The sequence below is a fragment of the Ambystoma mexicanum genome, chromosome 6p (assembly GCF_040938575.1).
Source record: "Ambystoma mexicanum isolate Mex_15411 chromosome 6p, UKY_AmexF1_1, whole genome shotgun sequence".
Lineage (NCBI taxonomy): Eukaryota > Metazoa > Chordata > Amphibia > Caudata > Ambystomatidae > Ambystoma > Ambystoma mexicanum.
This window is the reverse complement of record NC_090935.1, coordinates 375532618-375552626: the sequence shown is the minus strand read 5'-3', so window position 1 is coordinate 375552626 and position 20009 is coordinate 375532618. Positions and strand designations below refer to the sequence as shown.

At 43.2% G+C, this 20009-nt stretch overlaps 1 protein-coding gene across 3 annotated transcripts in view; it reads right to left on the bottom strand.

Moving 5' to 3' along the window:
• Nucleotides 1-20009, bottom strand: part of WDR70 (WD repeat domain 70) — a 2341596-nt gene that overhangs the window by 236591 nt on the left and 2084996 nt on the right. For all 3 annotated transcript variants that reach the window (XM_069627151.1, XM_069627149.1, XM_069627150.1), the window contains exon 13: nucleotides 8533-8633. In XM_069627151.1, coding sequence (XP_069483252.1) covers nucleotides 8533-8633 — 101 coding nt within the window. The remainder of the gene's footprint in view (nucleotides 1-8532; nucleotides 8634-20009) is intronic.

Genomic DNA, 20009 nt, shown 5'->3' with positions numbered 1-20009 from the left:
GGATGGCTTTCTCCATGTTGGTTTCGCTCTGCTATTTTGTACTACCTTTGACAACTAGACCATTTACTCAAGTTAACCTGAGTGATCTTCTTACACCTGGTCATCATCTTCACAGTACTTGCATTGGAACTATATGGAAAGAAAATTGTGTTCTTAGTCAGGTCTAACATATTAGGTTTGCTCACTTTAAAACAATAGATATTGACACTGGATGGAATTAGGGGAGAAGGGTTTGGCTTTGGCAAAGGGGGGGTGTACTAAAGCGGAGGTATACTGCGTTCTCAGTGGAGGATGTGGAGGATCTCAGTGAGGATCTTTCTCTCCCATCCGATCCTCCCCCGGTGCACCATCCCCAGGGGGACTATTGTACTGTGGGCGCACCAGCCTGACCACATGGAAAAGGTCTCCCCGTAGGGGAGAAGGAACGTCATCCTCAGGTTTTATATTGATCTTCAAATCCTCTGTAAATTTCAGCTCGTGTGTTAGAAATTGTGAACTCTAGAAACTTTATCTCTTTCACAACTGTGATTTTATCCCTACCTCGATGCCAGCTAAATGTTTTGAGTTTCCTTTTAAGTGAAGATTTGAATATTCATTTTTTTCAAATGCATTTAGTGTACACAGTCCAACAGGACATCAATTTAAAAAAGGAGCAGATCATAAACATAAGTTACCCAATTTAAACGTATATGGGCAAGTACCACAGGATGCAAGTTCACCTTGTGCATAGTTCTTGAAGGTCTGCTAAGTCCAAGTTAAAGACGGCCGTAGTCAACACGCAACCCAGGCGCACATCTCTGTTTTTATCAGTTTAAACAACTCACCATCATAAAACAATCAAATCTGAAGGTTGGTATTAACATGTAATAGCATAATTACTTTTAATAGGCCTTTAGGAATTTGAATTTTCTTTAATTAGCACCGAAGAAATTGTCTGTTTACTTTGTCAAAAACATTCGATAGATCAATACTGGCCACACTAATGGCCTTAACTTTATTATAACCTACTAGGGACTTCTCTAGGTTGATCATTAGTCTTTTCAAATTTGTTCCAATTTTCTTCTAAAGCCCACTTGAGATCTCGAGAAAATAGTTATTTATTTTCCAATTTTATTTATCCTTAAGTACGATGGAATGTGAAGGCATCATGAAGCAAAACACAGACAATAGATTCAAAGTTCAAACAAAAGGTCTATATTAACTCAAATGTCAGGATGGTGTAAGACCTAACTTGCTATATTCTAAGATGGGATTTCCCTACCTAAATAAACTAAAGCCTGAGTCAGTAAGTTCAACTTAAAAGTCTGTCTGTGTCCAAAACCTGTACTTGTCCTCACAACTAAATCTAAACAATGTGTGGGGATGTCAATAGCCATAGAAACAGTGTTCAAACTAAAGGTCTGAGCTTCTTCCAGCTTGCTCTTAGCTCCCTTCCCCAAGTTCAACACAGTTCCACGAGATGGTCTCGGGGTTCCCTTGCTCTAGTTCGCACAGTTCGACAAAATGGTCTCAGGGTTTCCTTCCCCAAGTTCAATACAGTTCTAAGGGCTTCAAATTCACAGTCAAATCAACTTGTTAAGTCTTGTCTTTTTTTCTATACTTCAAGGAAGGGTTCCTCGGTCAAGGTGCAGTTGACCATCCATCACACAACCGATAACCCTTGATGCTTTACAACCATACATACTTTCTCCTACTATTCCCTTTACAACACAGGTTTCCTTTCTGCATCTGTGTTAGAAGTCCACTTATTTTTCTGGTGCACTTCAATGGATTCTTGCCTTTTATCAACATGTGACTGTCGCACACTTTCCTTCATGGTATTTCTTCTGGTTACCAATTTCATTTGCACTATCCAATGGTGCTTTGCTTTTCGCCTTTTTCACTTAGTTTGAAAATGCTGCTTCTTTAAATTCATCTTGTTCGCAAATGCACATCACGTTCTGTTTCATTCATGCAATATTCTCCTATCTTTTCTTCAGTTCAGCATTCAAACTTATTACGTGCTTATCAACTTGTTTGGCATTCAATAATTCATCTTTGGTCTTCCGACCACTTTGTCATGTATTCTTGCTTGTTTTGGCATTCATTGTCACGCACACCATAGCCCTGGAGCACCATGGCCTGAGTGAACCTTACCCGTTACTCAAAGGTGTGAGGCTGCTCCTCCGGGTGCCCTGGTGTCTCTCTTGGGTTTTCGCTCGCTCCTCCCTCACTCCCGAGGAGCTCCCCGCAAGCAGTGCTCGTCATCTCCACTCTTTCCTGCGCGGTCGGCGGCATCTCTGTGTTCCCCACTCCCAACAGGGAACACACAGAAGTGGGCTTCGCTCAGCTCCAGACACTCTCAAGGCCCACAATGGCCTCTGGGTCTTCCTTGCTTCACTTCTCTCTGTGTCTTTTTCACCGGCCCTGCCCTTCTCAGCTGCTTCTGTCTCCTTTTATACACCTGCAACCATTTGGTTGCAGGTGTGAGCACTTAATTTCACTTGCCTCATCATAGTTATTGGGACATGCCTGACCCTCACAACAGTCCATAGGCCTCTTCCTCGATTCAGTACCAGAGCGGTAAAATGACAAGTTAGTGTTCACAACTATTAGTCGCCTCTTTCTCGTCCCAGTACTACAATGGTCCGAATGAGGGAACATGAGGGGAGATGGTTTACAACAACCTATAAAGGCAGGGGGAGTGTGCAAGCAAAGATTTCATCAATGTGTAATTTTCCCCCCATTTGTGGGCCCCCCAAATATTTTGGGTTTTTTTGCTATCCTATCCTGACTTTTGCCAGTGGAGCACAGCCTTCAGCTGCGCTCCCCAGGGCTTTTGCTCACTTGTTATGGGGAAACTTTCACGTCCTTCAGACTGTCAGTAATGAGAAACTAAGATTTCCTTAGTCTTTGACTATGTTGCCATTTCTTGGTAACTTTTTAACAGTGCATCATGTACCTTCCAGTACTGTGTGCTGGGGTTCTTGTTGTTTTATGGCCCTAGATACCCTCAAAGGATTTTTTGGTGATGGTACGAGTGTGCCTGGGACAAACTGGTAGCAGCAGTTACTTTTTATAAGTGTTTTACTTCTTTTTACGGAATCATATTGTGTTTACCGCGTTTTGTTCAAGACTGTGGCCAGGTCTGAAAAATGGCTCAGCCATAAAGTCTTTTGTTCTGTCCCATGGCCATTTTGTCCCTTGCCTTCACTAAGGCCGAGTAACCTTGGTTATCTTTATTTGGGCATGCAGCCTCCCACGAAAACCAATCTCTTTCGCAGGCTTCTGCATGTCACGTGTGTGTGCCCAGGAAGCAGGTTGGGACTGTCTGGTCCCAATCCACACTTCTGGTGCCATGATGTCTGAAGTGCTGAATGATTGGGACCCCCGTGAAGTATGACTGGTCCACGACTGGGATGCCTGCATGAGAGCAGATCTTCGATTGGAAGGTATTCGATTTTGGCGCAAAGCTAATCTTGGATAAGAGAAGGGGCTCTGCATCCATTCCAAGTCGATCACCTGAGTTCTCCCCGAACTACAGAAGGAGCCAAGTATCCTGCACAAATAAATGCACTTGTGAAACCTCTGGAGATGCTTTGGAAGGTTTGGCACCCTTTGCCCTCTTCTGTCCCGTTGGACCAGTTTTCTTCATCGATCAAGAAGGCCTGCTAAGGCGCTTTGCCCCTTTGGAGTAGTGGGAACAACTGCTCTCGGCGCCCCCTGCTTACCCACCAAACAAGCCCCTTCGGAAGTGTTCCTGGGCCATCCGTGAACTATCCAGCTTTACCTCAAGGTATCCTGCAGATCCGCCGCCGTCTCGAGTTGAAACACGAGAATTGGGACTTTGCTTGTTTATGTTGCCGTGCCCTCGCCCGCCAAATTTCGCAGGCCTACTTCTTCGTGGTCCCAAATTAGGAGAGTGCGTAACGCTGCCCGCATCTGTGAGTCCCACGTTACTACCTGTTGCTGACGGTCACTGATGGTGCTTTGCTGTTCTGTAGTCCTATTCTCTGAAGCCTACTGCACCAGAATTTTCTTCAGACCTCCTTCGGAAGCTGAGAAATGGCAACTGTCCCGTCATGGACAATCCTTCTATCCCCCAGCCACTGAGAGTCGGAGCACCCAGAACTGCAGGACTCGGACCTACTAGCACCCTCGACTAAACTGGCAAAGTTTGGTCCAGAATATGCCTAGGGTCGGTGAGTACTTGCATCACTTTCTGGTGACCCCCTGGCACAACCGATCCCTTTCACACATGAATATCACTTAAAAGGTATTTGCTTTTGGTTGGGGTAGCCTGCTCTCCCTAGCTCCTCTCACCTTTTGAAAACTGCTCTGCTGCCAAGGCTAGATCCTACTCGAATAGGGGGAACCAATTCATCATCGCCTCAAGCCCCTTCTTGACTTGCAACAGCTCTCCCAAGAAGACCCGCTTTTTGTTCTGCCTGCGCGATCATGCATTTTGACGAACAACTGTACTGTTGAGCACAAGGCTCCCCACTTCTTAGGGCTGTACTCAAAAGTTAGGGAACGACTCCAAATAATTGTCTAATGCTCCTAGTGTGTTAACTCACCCTTCTCTTTACAGGTTGTGGCTGTGTTGTAATCATTTGTCGCATTAGAAAATGTATTGTATATATGTTATATAGTAGTGTATTGTGTGTGGTAACTGTTTTTATATAACTAAAGTTTACTTGTGTCTACTGGTCCGGCCAACAATAAATGTATAGATATTTTTCATATACACTTGTCTAAGGGTAAATTGTGGTTTGTTGCTGTGTGTGCTCATTGTGGGCTTCCTATCACTCTCACCCCTCCTGAGACTTAGGGCCTCATCACGAGTTTGGCAGTAACCCTTAAATCCGGCGGTAGCGCTATTACCGCCGGATTTAAGGGTCTGCCAAATCAGGGCTTCGGCGGATTTCTGCCCAGCTGTGAGCTGGGGGGAAATCCGCCGAAAATTTGCGCTCATACCGCCGGTGGGAAATCCGCTGGCGGTATGAGCGCGAAATTTCCCCCTTGAGCCCAATGGGGAATGGGGCATTCTCGAATGGGCTCAATGGGGAATGGGGACTTCCAATACCGCCAAACCCGTGATCCGGCGCTAATAGCGCCGGGGGGTTTGGGGTAGGGCAGATAGCGCCACCGCTATTAGCGCCGGCGTTACCGCCCAACTCGTGATGAGGCCCTTAGTCATGACCGCCTGGCCAAGCTACCTAGATTGGTCTGGCTTGTCCAGAAGGTTCCCCTGTTTCACTAAACCGAAGGTGGCCTCCTAAACTTCTGCCCGCCAGATGAGAGTTTAGAAATCCATCTCAACAGAGGGCAAGACTGGAGCTCACTAGAAAAGGGGGGATACCATGTCTCGCCTGCGGATATCCTCTCCCCAAGAACCCTCCACTAAGGTGATCCTCCCTTGCATCTCTACCCCCAGGGTCAGGATCCAAAAGCAGTGTCCTTTACCCTGCCACATGAGAAGATGTTCAAAGGGGAGTAATAGTGGGGATACCCGCAGGTTTCTCACAAGAGGCAAAACATGTTCTTGCACAATCGAACAATAAAATCAGTCTATAGTTTGTTGGTTCTGATCTGGGTTCTTTTGTGTGTGTTGGAACCACAATGGGCGAATGTTGTGAAGACGGAAGTACCATAAACTCGACAATATTTTGAAAAAGCTTTTCCAGTAGAGTTGACCACAAACTAGGGTTTAGTTTGAAAAGAAACAGTGGAATCTTATCTGGACACACAGCTTTCAAATTCTTCATTCGCTTTATTTCAAGTTCAATATATTCAGCATTCATTTGACCTTTCAACACCTTAAGTACTCCCCAGGAAACTTTATTAAATAACTGCTTATCAGAGACACATTCAGAGATTTGATCAAAATATACAGTCCATTTATCTTTCCCCATGGCTGACAGTAAATCCAAACCGATCTGTCCCTTAATTGGCTGATTAAGAATCTTCCAGAATTAGTTTTTGCCTGCAATTAGATTTCATATCTTCTAGTTGTCTTTAAGCTGCAAGTGGCCTGCTATGACTTAAGGCCACCCCATCCTTAAATGCCGGCTAATAGGGTAATCACAACTAGTAAATACAGACATTTTTGAAAGAATATAACTGCTAGAATGTCTTACCACAGTTAAAAACATTTTATTGTACAAATCTTAAAAAAACAAAGATATTCAGATAAGCTAAATTGCTTACTTATTTTTTGTGCAAAGATCTGCATGCACAAACTTAAATTTAACAACAAAAGGTGTTCAATGGGGGTTAGGACACAGTGCCATATGCGTATGCACAACTACAACATAATTGAATATTCTCAATTGTAATGTGGTGAAGAAAACTTTGAAAACCCTGTTCTACCCTAAATAATATTTCCAAATTTCATATATCTGGAGAGTAAGACACTACTGGTCTTCTGGGAACTGTATAGTCAAACTCATTCACATATTCATTGTTTAGTGTGATAACTGTATAACTGCAGAAGTGGGTAACTTGTTCATCCTCAAGGTTACATTCTCTATATTTGTTAATTGTCTGCTAGGTTGTGTATATATTCAAGGTCGACACATTATGTTGCGGCCCATTAGTTAAGGTCCGCCCATTCCATCGCCAGAACTAGCCCTACACACTACGATACTTAGATTATGCTCAGTGGCAATCCAGAACTAGCTTTGGAACACATGTTCTAAAGTTCCTCAGTTGTACCTTATGGCACCGTCTGTTTATCTTACTTGTTTTTAGTTTTACTTAATGCATTGGGGAATCTCCTGATTGGCTCGATCACAAATTGTTGTCACGTCCTGATTAGGGCCCGCTTGGAATTATTTGCAGAGCACTGTGGGATGGGCGGATCTTACCTAATCGCCAAAACACAATGTGTCGACCTTGAATGTATACACATCCTAGCAGACAATTACAAATATAGGGAATGTACCCTTGAGGGCAAACAAGTCACCCTCTTCTACAGTTCTCACACTAAATGATGACTGTGTGAATGAGTTTAACTATACAGTTCCCAGATGACCAGTAGTGCCCTAGTCTCCAGATCCCTAACAGGCCCATGCACTCAGCACACATGCATCTGCTACCTACACAGATTCAAATTACAGAAAGCGGGAGGCAGTAGTTTCCCTACAATAGCTGCTAGACATTGGAACACCCTACCAGCCAAACTAAGGGCTGAATATTCTTTCTGGACCTTCCGAAAGCAATTGAAAACCCAACTCTTTAGCTCCTCAGTCAGTAAGGTAGCTACAGAAATAACACTAATTTCTAAGATTGTGGTACATCTTGTCATCATAGTATTTGTCATGTTTATATGCAACTCTGTTAAAAAAAAAATATATATAAGATATAACTTATTTATTGCCATCCTCTGTAAGATCAGCACCCAGATGCCTCCAGGTTAGGTGGGCTATACAAATTGCAAAATACATAAATAAATAAATAAATGAAATTTGGAAATATTACATTGGGTAGAACAAGGTTTTGAAAGTGGTCCTCACCATATTACAATTGAGAATAATCAATTCTGTTACAGTCGTGCATGCACATATGGCACTATGTACTAAACCCCATTGAACACTCTTGTTCTTCAATTTGCATTTGCGCATGCCGATTTTTGCCCGAAATATCAGTAAATAAGTTAGTTTATCTGAATATCTTTTTAATGTTTTTTGAAATATATACAATACAATGTTTTTAACTGATGTGGACCCATTCTAGCAGTTAGATTCTTTCAGAAACTGCTGCATTTACTAGTCGTGATTACCCTATTAACTGATGTTTAAGGGTGGGGTAGCCTGTTTCACTTTGCTATGTAACTAAGTTTCCTATCCCCTTAAGAAACAGGCTCCTCGATAACAAAAAAGTGTGGAGACCCCTCAGATAGATTCTTACTACTATCACAATCCAATTTCTATATTGTTGCTTACTTTTGTTACTTCTCTCTGCACAAACTATGTCATTGTCTCTGTAAAATGTTGCTGTTAATCTCAAATTAACCTGTTTTACCTCTTTATTTTTTTCTCCAGACACCAACCTATCATAGATATGTTTATCATTTTGATCGTATATCAGTTCAGCATTTTCAGGTATTACAGTGATTAGACTTTCTAATGTTCTACCCACCGAGTTGGGCATTAAACATTTTTGAAATCATAGTGTCCATAATCCTGACAAAACTAATTGAAAGAATTTGTCAGGTGTCATATTGAACGTTGAGACCATTTCACTGCATACCCATGTTTATTTCAAATCTGCTGGGTCAAGCATTTCTTTTTCAGCATTTCCCACCTTTTAGACACCAAGATATAATCTATTTGAGAGTTCTGATTACCTCTAGCACTTTTTGGATTCTCTTGTGATCCTTACAATTTAAAAATTTCCAGCCCCCAATGTGCCTTAATAATGGCTATTGGGAAGCCAGGCATTGACATCATAATACACAGAAGAGGGTTCTTTCTCCTCCTGCACGCATGCTCTATTTGGAGTGGTTCTACTGTACCGCACGACTGTAAACAATAATATGAATTCATATACCTCTGACTCTTGACAGGATCATAGTACACTTTGGCCAGTCCGTTTCCAGTTCCAACCATAATCTGGTTAAGTTTTGGGTGCCACAGGCAACGCACAACGCTCTATAAATGAGTAGAAAAAAGAAAGAGGAATGATATGATATGACATTTATAGACTGTTGTCTTTACCTCAAACATTTAACTGTAGGTCAGTGGAAAATGAAAACAACCATAATAGTCAAGCCAGCTGATGCATTTTATTAAACATTGCAATGAATCCTATGAATTCCTCACTGAATCCTCGCCTGAAGTCTCCTCCCAGGGGGCCAGCAAAAGGCAGGCACTTCCTGCTACTGACCTTGGGGTGGTGCTCTGCGGGAGGATCACTTGGGAGGAGAAAAGTCTCAGGGAGGTTAGAGGAATCCAAGGGATGAGACACAATATTTGCCTTCTTTTGAAAGGGACCATTTTCCACTCCCATGATATATAATGGCTTGTTGCCCTCATAACCCGTCTGTTGCACGGTTAACTCTTGGTGCGGATGGAATTAGTCAGAAACTCTGTATGAATAAAACAGATGGACATCTCTCAAATTAGGGTAACTCAGACAATTGAAAATTCCCCTAACTTCCAAAAGTACAATGCAAGGAGTTTTGTAAATTTTTACAGCATGTCATCTAAAAGATCTGTATTTCTCTTTACCAACCAGTCTGATGACTGATTCATATAATATTCCCGTAGTAAAGGTTATTAAAAAGAGATCAAAATCTAAGTAGAAATCCAGTTAAGAAAACTAATTTTGTTATTCGGGACTTTAAGTCCCATAATTCCCTCAGTACTGGGACAAGGAGGAGGGATACAGGGGAACAAAGCTGTAGTGAACAGCTCATTAACCTAAATAACCCACACCTGGTTGGTCTGAGAGGCTTAAATGACCCCCTCAGGTGCAACCAGAAGAAATAGAAGAGAGGCAGCAGGAGTGGAGAAGACAGTGTGTGCCGTGAACGCAGTGGGAGGAAGAAATAGAGGAGCAAGAAAACGCCAGGACGGGTCCTGAGAGGGTCTGTGCCTCTAAACGCCCAAACTGCAGAGGCCACGCAGCGGGAAGCAGACATGGTGCGAGAAGCAGACATGGAGCGAGCAATCAAGAGGTCTCAGGTGGCTGGGTTGCACCAGAGACTCTCGGGAGTAACAGCGGCTCCAAACCAGCAGGGCGGAAGCAGCAGCGACTAAAGAGAGAGGGTGTGCCTAGTTGGGGGAAGCCATGGGTCCAGCAGTCGTGCGAACATGAAGCAGAGCACCTGGAAGCGACTTACCCGATGAGTATGAGGCAAACGAGTGACTCCAGGGCGCTCCGGTGCAGGACCCGTGTTCAAAAAAAGCAAAAACACTTGCGAGGGAATGAAACGTAAACTAATGAGGGTTCCGAACTCACAAAAGCAAGCTAATAAGCGTTACAAATACCAGACAGTTGAAAATTCACAAAAGTCGCTGATGTTAAATCAAAAGAACCCTAGAACTGAATATGTGAGTTTGAGCAAAAACCAATAACCCGGTGGGGAGGTCTTATTATTATATTATTATACCACCCAAGCCAAGAGAAATTATAGAACGGCAATATCAGTCTAACAGAAGTTGCCAAACATAAAAGGGGAATGTCATAAAGCCCCAGGGTTGTCAAGGTTACAACTCAGGTTCTGGGACATCTATAATTGTGGTTGATTTAAACAGCCAAAACAGAAGCAGAACCAGAAAAATATTGTATCCCGACTACTATTTTGTGATTGATGCAGAAGGGAAAGAACTGCGGCAAACAGGGTGCCCTTCTGGAGTGAGCTATCCAGAGGGAGATTAGCATCATTTGCAGAACAGTCCTATTGTGGATTTATGTGAATTACCTTTTCTCTGAAAACTGCAAATATTGAGACATCAAAGAAGACTATCGAAGTTGTTGTTATTCTAATTTTCAAACTAGCATTGAAGCACTTTTCTATTTTGTTTGTTGAAGAAGTAGACGTGATACGATAGGATTGGTTATTTATAACGCGCTTAATACCCAGAGGTTTCTAAGCGCAGACCCGGGGATCAAACCTGTTTTGCTCCATGTCATCTTGCTTACAAGGCGAGCACGTTGCCCCTGAGCTATCCTCCCAAGACGTGCAGGCAAGTATACCCATAGGGCAAGGAGTGATTGCCCAGAAACAACCTGGTTAGAGAATATGCCAGGTAGTAGAAGGTGGAAGTGCTGAAGAGTGGTACTGATATGAAAGCTGGCTGAAGAAAAGTTGCAATTCTTCCTGCAGTTAGAATTGTGGTAAACCATCCTGACTGAATTATTTGTTACTACAAACATGAGACAGTTTTTATTCTAGGAAGAATGAGAGCTTATGACTTTCTCAAGTCACTCTATTACAACAGAGCTTTGTGAACTAGCTGTGGTAAACCATTCTGACCAAAGTATTTATTGTTACCACAAATGTGAGACAGTTCTTCTCCCAAGAGGAGTGAGAATTAATGACTTTCGTAAGGCACTTTATTGAAGTAACAGAACATTGTGAACTTGAGTGCAAGAACGTAAGAACTGTTTTGGAACTTTGTGTTAAATCAGATGTTCTTGTTTTTCCTTTGAACTGTGGAGAAAGCCTTTGTTAGGATCTGGGGAAGGGAAGTTTGCACAGACCACAACAAGGGACCTTGATCATATTGTGAATCAGGTCATGTGTTATATATTGTTGTCGAATTGAATTGCCATATAATTCCTTTTCACTTTGATTGTTGATTAAGTGCGAGGGTTAGATATAACCTGGTTCGGGGGATTCCTTTAGTTTGTTTTAGGCAAAGAAATCCTCGTCAGGGCAGGGATAGTGAGGCATTTATTCAACCTGTTTATTTAATAAAATGGCAAAAGTGGAACTCTTTAGCAAGTTGTCCGCCCCACATTTCTGACCACTCACAACATGCATTAAACGGGCAAAACAATAAAAACCAATATATAACCAAGAGGATGTTATGCTTGGTGGAGCTTTCAGGGAAGCCGTCAACGAGGTCCAGTCAGGGGGAACTGCCATTACTGCTCCCCATTAAACTGTCCCACTGCTCTTATTACCTAAAAGGTTTTAGTTTGCTGCACGTAGCCCATGGTTGTATGTTAGCCATATCCGGCATTTAGGCATGCGTCATTCTTAGCTAGAATAGCGAAGACTAACCTTGTGTCACACTTAGAGTGAATTGTAAAAATTATGCAGATTAGTCTTGTGTCAGACCTAGATAGAATTGTGATGACTATGCAGATTAGCATGTGTCACATCTAGATAGAATTGTGGAGATCAGCATGCATCACATCGAAAAAGAATTGTGAAGAATAGCCTTCCGTCACACCTAGATAAAATTGTGAAGATTAACATGCATCACAATTAGATACAATTGTGAAGATCAACCTTGATGCAAATGTAGATAGAACTGAAGATTAACTTTGCGTCACATCCAGACAGATTTTTGAAGATTAACATGCGCCACATCTAGATAGAATTGTGGAGATTAGCATGCATCACATCGAGATAGTTTGTGAAGATCAATCTTGAGTCACATGTAGATAGAATTGTGAAGATCAGCCTTGCATCACATCTAGACAGAACTGTCAAGATTAGCCTTGTGTCATACCTAGATAAAATTGTGAAGACTAGCCTTGCGACACACCTAGTTAATGATGCCAATAACCAACCCTACTAAAAAGCTCACCCCTCTGCACACACTTTTCAAACTCTAACTAAACACAACCATACCTCTAAAGCACAACAAACTACACATAATTCACTACACCGAAACAACAAAACAAACCGCAAATAGCCTCGCACAACAGCACATGATGGCTACCAACCGAAAAACATACCTAAACTCAGCAAACGGTGTAAACCTAACTGAAGCTGCCAACAGCACATCACAGCTCTTTTGCTCTTTCCTCCTGCTCAGTCCTACTAACTTACCGCCGACCCTACCCTCTTGTTTTTCCAATGCATCAGAGCGCCAGGGGACCATTCAGGTGGGGATAGTGCACGGTACAAATATCCTTTAACATAACAAAACATTCTGTGGGCAGGGATGCTCACAAGAAGGACCTCATGTGCCAGACAGAAGCAGTCTCAGGTGATACATTCCTGGAGTGGTTTCTTCGTTTTGTAAAAATAAAAGCAAGTAATTGTATCACCATTGTTGTCTGCCTCTTATAACACTGAATGCCAAAGTGGGATTTGAGGCATTGGCCACCACCAGGCTGCTCGTGACCTACCTGGCCAACCTGCCACATGTATACTCTTACCCCTACATCAACAGAGTGGGGAATGGCGTCATTATACATGCACAGACTGCCCCCTGCTCTACTTTGGACAACACAGAGTAACATTTTCCAGACTACCCCTGTGGGCCAGCTAGTTGATACTCTACACAGAAGTGGCAGCTGCCATTATTGAAATGTTTGGCCACATGGTGTTCTGTTGTAAACTCTTTGCACTACCTCAGCTACCGATGGACTGAGCAAATTTCACTTTAACAGTATGTTTTACCCGCATGATCTGCTGTCACCTGCTAGAGCTCAAGGTACTTTCTCTGACTGCCATTTCATCTAACATCTATATTATGGCCTGGACTAAGCGCACTGTGGTGATCTTGGCAGACGGTGTCCATCCTGATCTCATATGCTACTGTACTTCACCTCGATCTCACGGCACCTCACACCATTACAGATACAAATTGACAACTGTGAAGGCATCATGGAGCAAGACACAGGCCAAGTTCAAACAATAAGTATTTATTAACTTAAATGTCAGGATGGTAGAAGGCCTATCTTGCCCTATGCTAAGGTGGAATTTCCCTACCTGTACGAAACTAAGGAAAGTCTGAGTCAAAGAGTTCAACTTAAACGTCAGTCTGTATCTAAAATCTATGCTTGCCCTCACAAATAAAGGTAAACAGTGTTTAGGGATGCCAATAATCAAAGAAATGGCGCTCAACTGAAAGTTCGTAGCGTCTTCCAGCTCCAAGCTTTCTTTCAGCTCCCCTTCCCCAAGTGCAAAAAAGGTTCCACAAAAGTCTCAAGATTACCTTTCTCACATTCAAGGAATACAGTTCCAAACAATCCTCTGGCTTCCCTTCCCCAAGTTCCAAGCACCACAGCTCAAAAGCAAAGAGGTCTTGAGGCTTCGTTCTCAAGACGACACATGCAGTTCCTCAAGTCTCAGGGTACCCTTCCCCAAGACTTTACCTCTGACACTTATACCCATTTCAGCCTTTTTAAAAGTTTAACATAACTCGAGGTCAACCTGACCCTCCTTCAGGAATGCCTAACAAATTGACTTGCAGTGTTCCTTCTTGGTTAATTTCACAGGGTTCATAATTCAGGGTCCACTGGTCTAGGCGCATTTGTCATGCCACACAGTCCACCCATGACAGGTCGCGCAACAAGGATCCCAAGACTTTTCAGCTCACACAGGTTCCTCTGTTTCTGTGTTCAGAGTCACATTCACTTAGCTCCTCTTTGTTGGCCTCCTGGCATTATGTGAAGGTTTACACTCTTCTGGCTCCTCCTAGTTAGCCTTTTGGCTTTGCCACAACGTGCGACACACCTCTTGCCAGTTTTTGGCCTTGCCATACTGCATCTGTTCATAAAGTTCCACCCTCAGTTGGTCTTTTCCATGCCTCACCTTTCTATGGCAATCTTTCACACTTGTGCTCTTATTTTATTTATTGAACATTTGTTAGTTGCCTATACAACAGAATGGTGTCTCCAGGCGCCACAAGACAAAGTCGGGAGGGAACAGGGGAGTAAATGGTGCCTGGAAACACCTGTGTATAGGCACCATACAAATGTAGAATAAATAAAATAAAGAACAGTGGCAAAAACAGTAAATATACAATCTTGGTTCTTGGTACTTGTGACATTCAGATGTGCACGTGCAGTGAAGAGAACTGCAGGAGGCAGGGGAGGGGGGAGCAAGGTATGGATAAGTGCTGGTGAGAGCCTGGGAAGGACGTGCAAAGGGGAGCCAGGGAGGAGGCCACAGGCTAAGTGCTAGGGCAGAGGAATTCCAAGGGTGGGATGCACAGACGCCAGGCAGGGGGCCTACAAGGCAGTGCTCAGGGGGTGAGGGGCGCTGGTGTTGACTGGGTAGATGGCCTGGTAACCTGTAAGATCCATGAAGGACCAGGCCGCCAGTCTCAGCGGCAGTGGGGTGATTATCGGGGAAGGGAAAGAGGGAAAGATGTAGAGAAAAGAAGGTTTTGAGAAGTTTCAGCCCCGTTCTGGATTAGCTGACGGGGGCATAGGGAGGAAAGGGGGAGATTGAGGAAGAGGCTGTTGCAGTAGTCCAGCTTAGAGAGGACCAGAGTCCTGGAGACGTTGAGCTTCTGGGAAAAGGTGAGAAAAGGGAGAATGCTAATAATCAGGTGAAGCTAGAAGTGGGCCTTCCTGGCAAGGTCCAAGGTGTGAGGGGTGAAGGAAAGAGCGGAGGCGAAGATGACCCCAAGACTTTTGGCCTCACAGGATGGTGCGGGTCGAGGGTCCGAGGAGGGCGGCCAGAGGGTAGGATGGAAACAGTGCGCAGGTGTCCCAATGAGTGTGGTACTTTCATATGGGCACTTTCCCTTTAGTTGTCATCTGCTATTTTGCTTTGCCCATAAAGTTGTGTTCAATTTAGTATTCAACATGCTTAACTTCAAGCTATCACTCAATTATTTCATAGTCATAATGCAGCTTGTATACACGTTTTCATCTCATTCGATACTTAGTTATTTCTCCATGGCCCGCTAGTAGCGCCCTGTCTTGTGTGGCTCCTCCCAACAATCGCCGGTCCTTCGGTGTCCTTTCAGGTGGCTTCTGCGGCTTCCTTCTCCTTCCCCAGTCGATGGACCGGCTTCTGCGAGCCTCGCTTGCACCCTAGCGGCACTCCAGCGCACGTCAGAAACTCTGCAGTCTTTACAGGGACGTGGACGGCTTCTTCTCTGTCCCAACAATTCACAGCACCTGCTGCTTGTTTCAATATAAGGAGGCTCCCACACCAGAAACAGCCCCACAGCCTCGCTCGCCTTGGGCTCCCCAGGTCCTGCGGGATCTCAGCCAGCATCATGGCTCCTTTTCCTGTCCCAGCACGGCTGGCACCTGTCAGAAACGGTCCTCTCCTACACAGGCCTCCCAGTTTCCCAAGGAGTGATTGAGTATGAGTGGAACTTGTAGATATTTGTCTGTGGAAATGTTCTAGTATTTTATATGAATATGATATGCAAATAAAAGTTTTTATAAATTGAAAATTGAACATTTATTGGTATTTATGAAGTAAATAAATGTGTTGAGAGGCTATTCCTGGTTCCATGGGTCCAATTGTTCTGTTGTGGTAGTGACTGCGGCATGATTGGCCAGATGCTGGCAGATTTTAAAGAGCTTGGCTGAGTTGTTAGATACCGCAGAACCACAGGCTTGTATGCGGGCTCTCCTTAGTGAGGACAGAACGTTGGTATTGCCTTTGGAGGAGGCGGCAGACCAGTTTGTCAGAGGATGCACAAGATGCGAACCATTTCCTCTCAGCCATCCTACACTTGCGTTTAAGGGTGACGAGATCTGAGTCATACCAGGAGTTGAACTTAGCTTTAGGCTTCATGTGGATCCTCATGACGGGGGCAAGTACATTGAGAGCATCAGGGATAGCGGAGTGGAGCATGGAAAGGGCTGTGTCAGGGTGTGAGTCAGCCAGAGGTGCAGGAGGGGGAGAGAAAGAGCCAGTGAAAGCCTCAACTGACATGCTTCTTGGGTCGAATGACTGAGAATGTGGGTGGCAGACTGGGGGTAGGCTTGGCCTGAGGGGTAGAGAGAGAGAAATGAGAGAAGAGAAGAAAGTGGTCCCTCCAGAAGAGTGGAGTGATCAGAGGGTTAGAGAGGGTTAGGGGGGAATGAGGAGATCAGATCATCGAGAGTGAGCCCTGCAGAGTGAGTCGGGCCAGAGGGAGGGAAGGGAGAGAGAGAGAGAGAGAGAGAGAGAGAGAGAGAGAAAGAGAGAGAGAGAGAAAGAGAGAGAGAGAGAGAGAGAGAGAGAGAGAGAGAGAGAGAGAGAGAGAGAGAGAGAGACGCAAAGATCACAAAAGAGTACAGCGGTGGGACAGGATGCATCCAGGTGGATGTTGAAGTCTCCAAGGAGGAGTTGAGTGGTCGATGCCAGGAGTGAGGAAGAGAGGTCCACCCATTCGGAGAGGAAGGGGGAGATCTGACCAGCTGGCCGGTAGATAGTAGCCACTGTGAGAGAGTGGCCCGTAGACAGACAAAGCCTAAAGACCAGGCATTCAAAGGAGGAGTAGGCCTGCATAAGAATGATAGAGGCAGGAATCCACATTGGGAAGATCAGGGCTACACCTAAACCGGAACGGTTGGATCTGGGCACAGTGAGGATCTGATGACCTTAGAGGAGTGGAAGGAAGCCAGGAGAGTCTCTCACCGGTTGCCACCATTAATGGGAGAGGAAGAGTAAGGAGACAGCGCAAAGACCATATGAAGAGTCCATAGGTCTGGAGAAGGAACGACAAGGAAGATGTTGGTGAGAGTCTGTCTGGAGGAAGCGCTAGAGACCAGGATATCCTTTTTGAACTTCTTCCTAGCAGACTTAATGAGAATGGTAGGATAGTCAGTAGAGAAACAGTTGGAGAAGATAGGAGAAACGGAGAGCACCATAGGTGATGGGGAAGAGGTGAGAGTGTGGGTGGGGAATGAGGCAAGAGAGGAATGGGGGGAAACTAGGGGAGAACACAAGGGGGGTGCAAGCAGAAGAGAAAGAACAAGACCGGAACAGCAGGGCAGATGAAAATACAATGCAGCCACTGGGCACAGCTAAATTCAAAATTAGTAGGACAGATGAAAACACAAGGCAGCCCCTAGGTACAGTTACATTCAAAATCAGCAGGACAGATGAAAACACAATGCAGCCACAATGCAGCCACAAAGCAGAACCAAGAAAGAAAATGTTTCTATGAGAACTCTGCCTTCGCTGAGTTTTATTGTTCCCCTGAAGAAGTTACCATCTTTACCAATGTTTTTTAGTAGAAGGAAACAAGTTGGGTCATTATTAACTGCATTGAGTAGCAGCTAGATCAATTTAACATTGATTTATATAAGAGCTACATATTAGTACCCCTGGTATTGTAAAACCTGCATGGTCGAGCACGATCGCTAATTTGCGGGTGCTCCCAAATTTAATTTGGCGGGTGAAGAGGCATTATTCTTTATTGTTCTCTGGTGTTTGTTTTTTTAGGGTATTAGTAGTAAACATTTTGAGAAGTCATTTTGTCGGAATTACTTTAATAACTGTACATGTCACTTTATTGAATTACTAAATGTCTTTTATTGATTTTATAATGACATTGTTAATAAAATGTATTGGTATACTTGATGCTGTTCTTTGGATCTAGAACCTGAGTATTATTACAATTTAGTTTAGTTAGGAATGTTATTAATTTTGTACCTTCCTAACTTTATTCAACTTTATTAAGGATTGATCATCTAGACAGTGCAGAGAAGGCAGGATCTATATTGTAAATTTCACCCGTTTGTTGTTCTGGATTTGATCTGCTTATATGTGGCTCAGTGTCTCTCCTCAAGTGTTGGTTATGTGAAGGAGAAAAACATTTTAGAAAAAAATATGGAGAATGAGTTGTACTCTGAAAGTGACATTACTGTGATTGTATAATACAAGATGTTCGTAATTTTGTGCTTTATGGAATATGAAATTGGGTTATCCTGGCAAAGTTCCTGTAACAAAAATGTAGAAGGGAACCACTAGATATGGTTGACATACTTTATCTTAAAGCATGTGGAATACAGTCCTATGTCTTTACAATGTGAAGGTTTGCATTGGATTCAATAGTAATTCAAATATGATATAGAGGTTATGAAATCCCAGACGGTCCCAGGGGTATTCACATTACGTACCGCAGCGTTGTCATCATGTCGAGTCTCTATGATGTCATCAAGCATTGGTGTCATGATTTCATTATGTTTCATGTAACAGATGGGGCAAAACTTCTGAACCTTATTAAACTGTACCAGAAGAGTGGGTGCATTCTTTGCCATCTACCATATTAAAGATCTCCTGGGAGGAGAAGGTTCCAGATTGCTAAATGGTAGGCATCTCGAAAGGAATTCTATATTCCATTTCAGCATTTGTATCATTAAGATTTTGGAGAAAGGCATAACTTTTATTGGAGTCTTAACAAAGATGTTTGGGTTGCTTTTACACTGGAGGCAGCAGAATCATTGCAGAATGATTCTTCACCCTGGTAAATAACGTTTTTTGAAATTCTCACATTAGTGGTGGAAATATTCCTGTCTGATTTTGTTAATATCATATTGAGGCCATAACTGGGTATTGAATCCACTTAAGTCTTTCCTCCACAGAGAGAACTATACTGGCTGAAGAGATCCATTGGAGATTACAGGAACTCCATTAAACATCACTTAAATGGGAGTAGGGGGGTGAGATGGAAGAATCCTAACAAAATGTGCCCAAAAGATTTTAAAACACAAACTATTTTTAAAACTCTGTTAAAAAAAACCTTTTGAAAAGTTTTATTAATGATTCTGATATTGTTGATGAATGATGTCAAACATTTGGTATGGTAGCTGACTCCCCATCTTTCCTTTGTAGCCTGAAAAATGCTTTTGAAGAAAGTCATGTTACCAGAATGTATCAAGCCTATGGCTGTGTATAAACCACACATCTAAAGAATTGATAATGATTAATAGGTGTTTACAATCATTTCATGTGAACTGGGAGCTAGAAGCTATCAAACGTGCGTAATATTAAGTAATTGAAGACACTATTGATGAACTAGTTAATTTGGAGTCAATTATGTTAAATTCTTCCTAGCTGAGCAAAGGGAGTCTCAGTCCTTAAAAAGGATGGCCTAAAGTAATTTTTGGTTTATTGACATCCAAGCCAGGGTGTGTATCCCGTTGATCCTCACAAAATTGATTAATGTATATTAAAGATTGTTTAATCATGCAATTACGGTCTATTATTTGTGGTGTGCATCTCACCGGTTATCTCATAGGATTGGTTTGCATCTGCAAAAAGGCTTGTTAATGCTATGGCTCTTTTCAAATATAATTTCGCCCAAGAACAAGTTATTTTACCCATTTTTTTAAATGACGTTGGAGGTGAACACCACCAAATTCCTCTGAGTGGGTTCATACGGGTTCAGACAAGCTCTATCAAATATGCTAAATCAGGGATAGAATGTATGCCCTACCACTTGAAAACATTCAACAGCCTCCACTGCAGAGTATTCTTTTGTCTCATTCAATCTTTTGACAGATTGCATTACAATTGTGCAGGTGTTATTTGATCTAAAATCAGATCTAACATTAGATTGACCATGTACTTGTTAATAGTGGTGGACTGGCCTGCAGGGCCTATAGGGTACTCTGTAAATTTCCGGTGGGCCTCTTGAGTGGTATGAAGTAAGGAA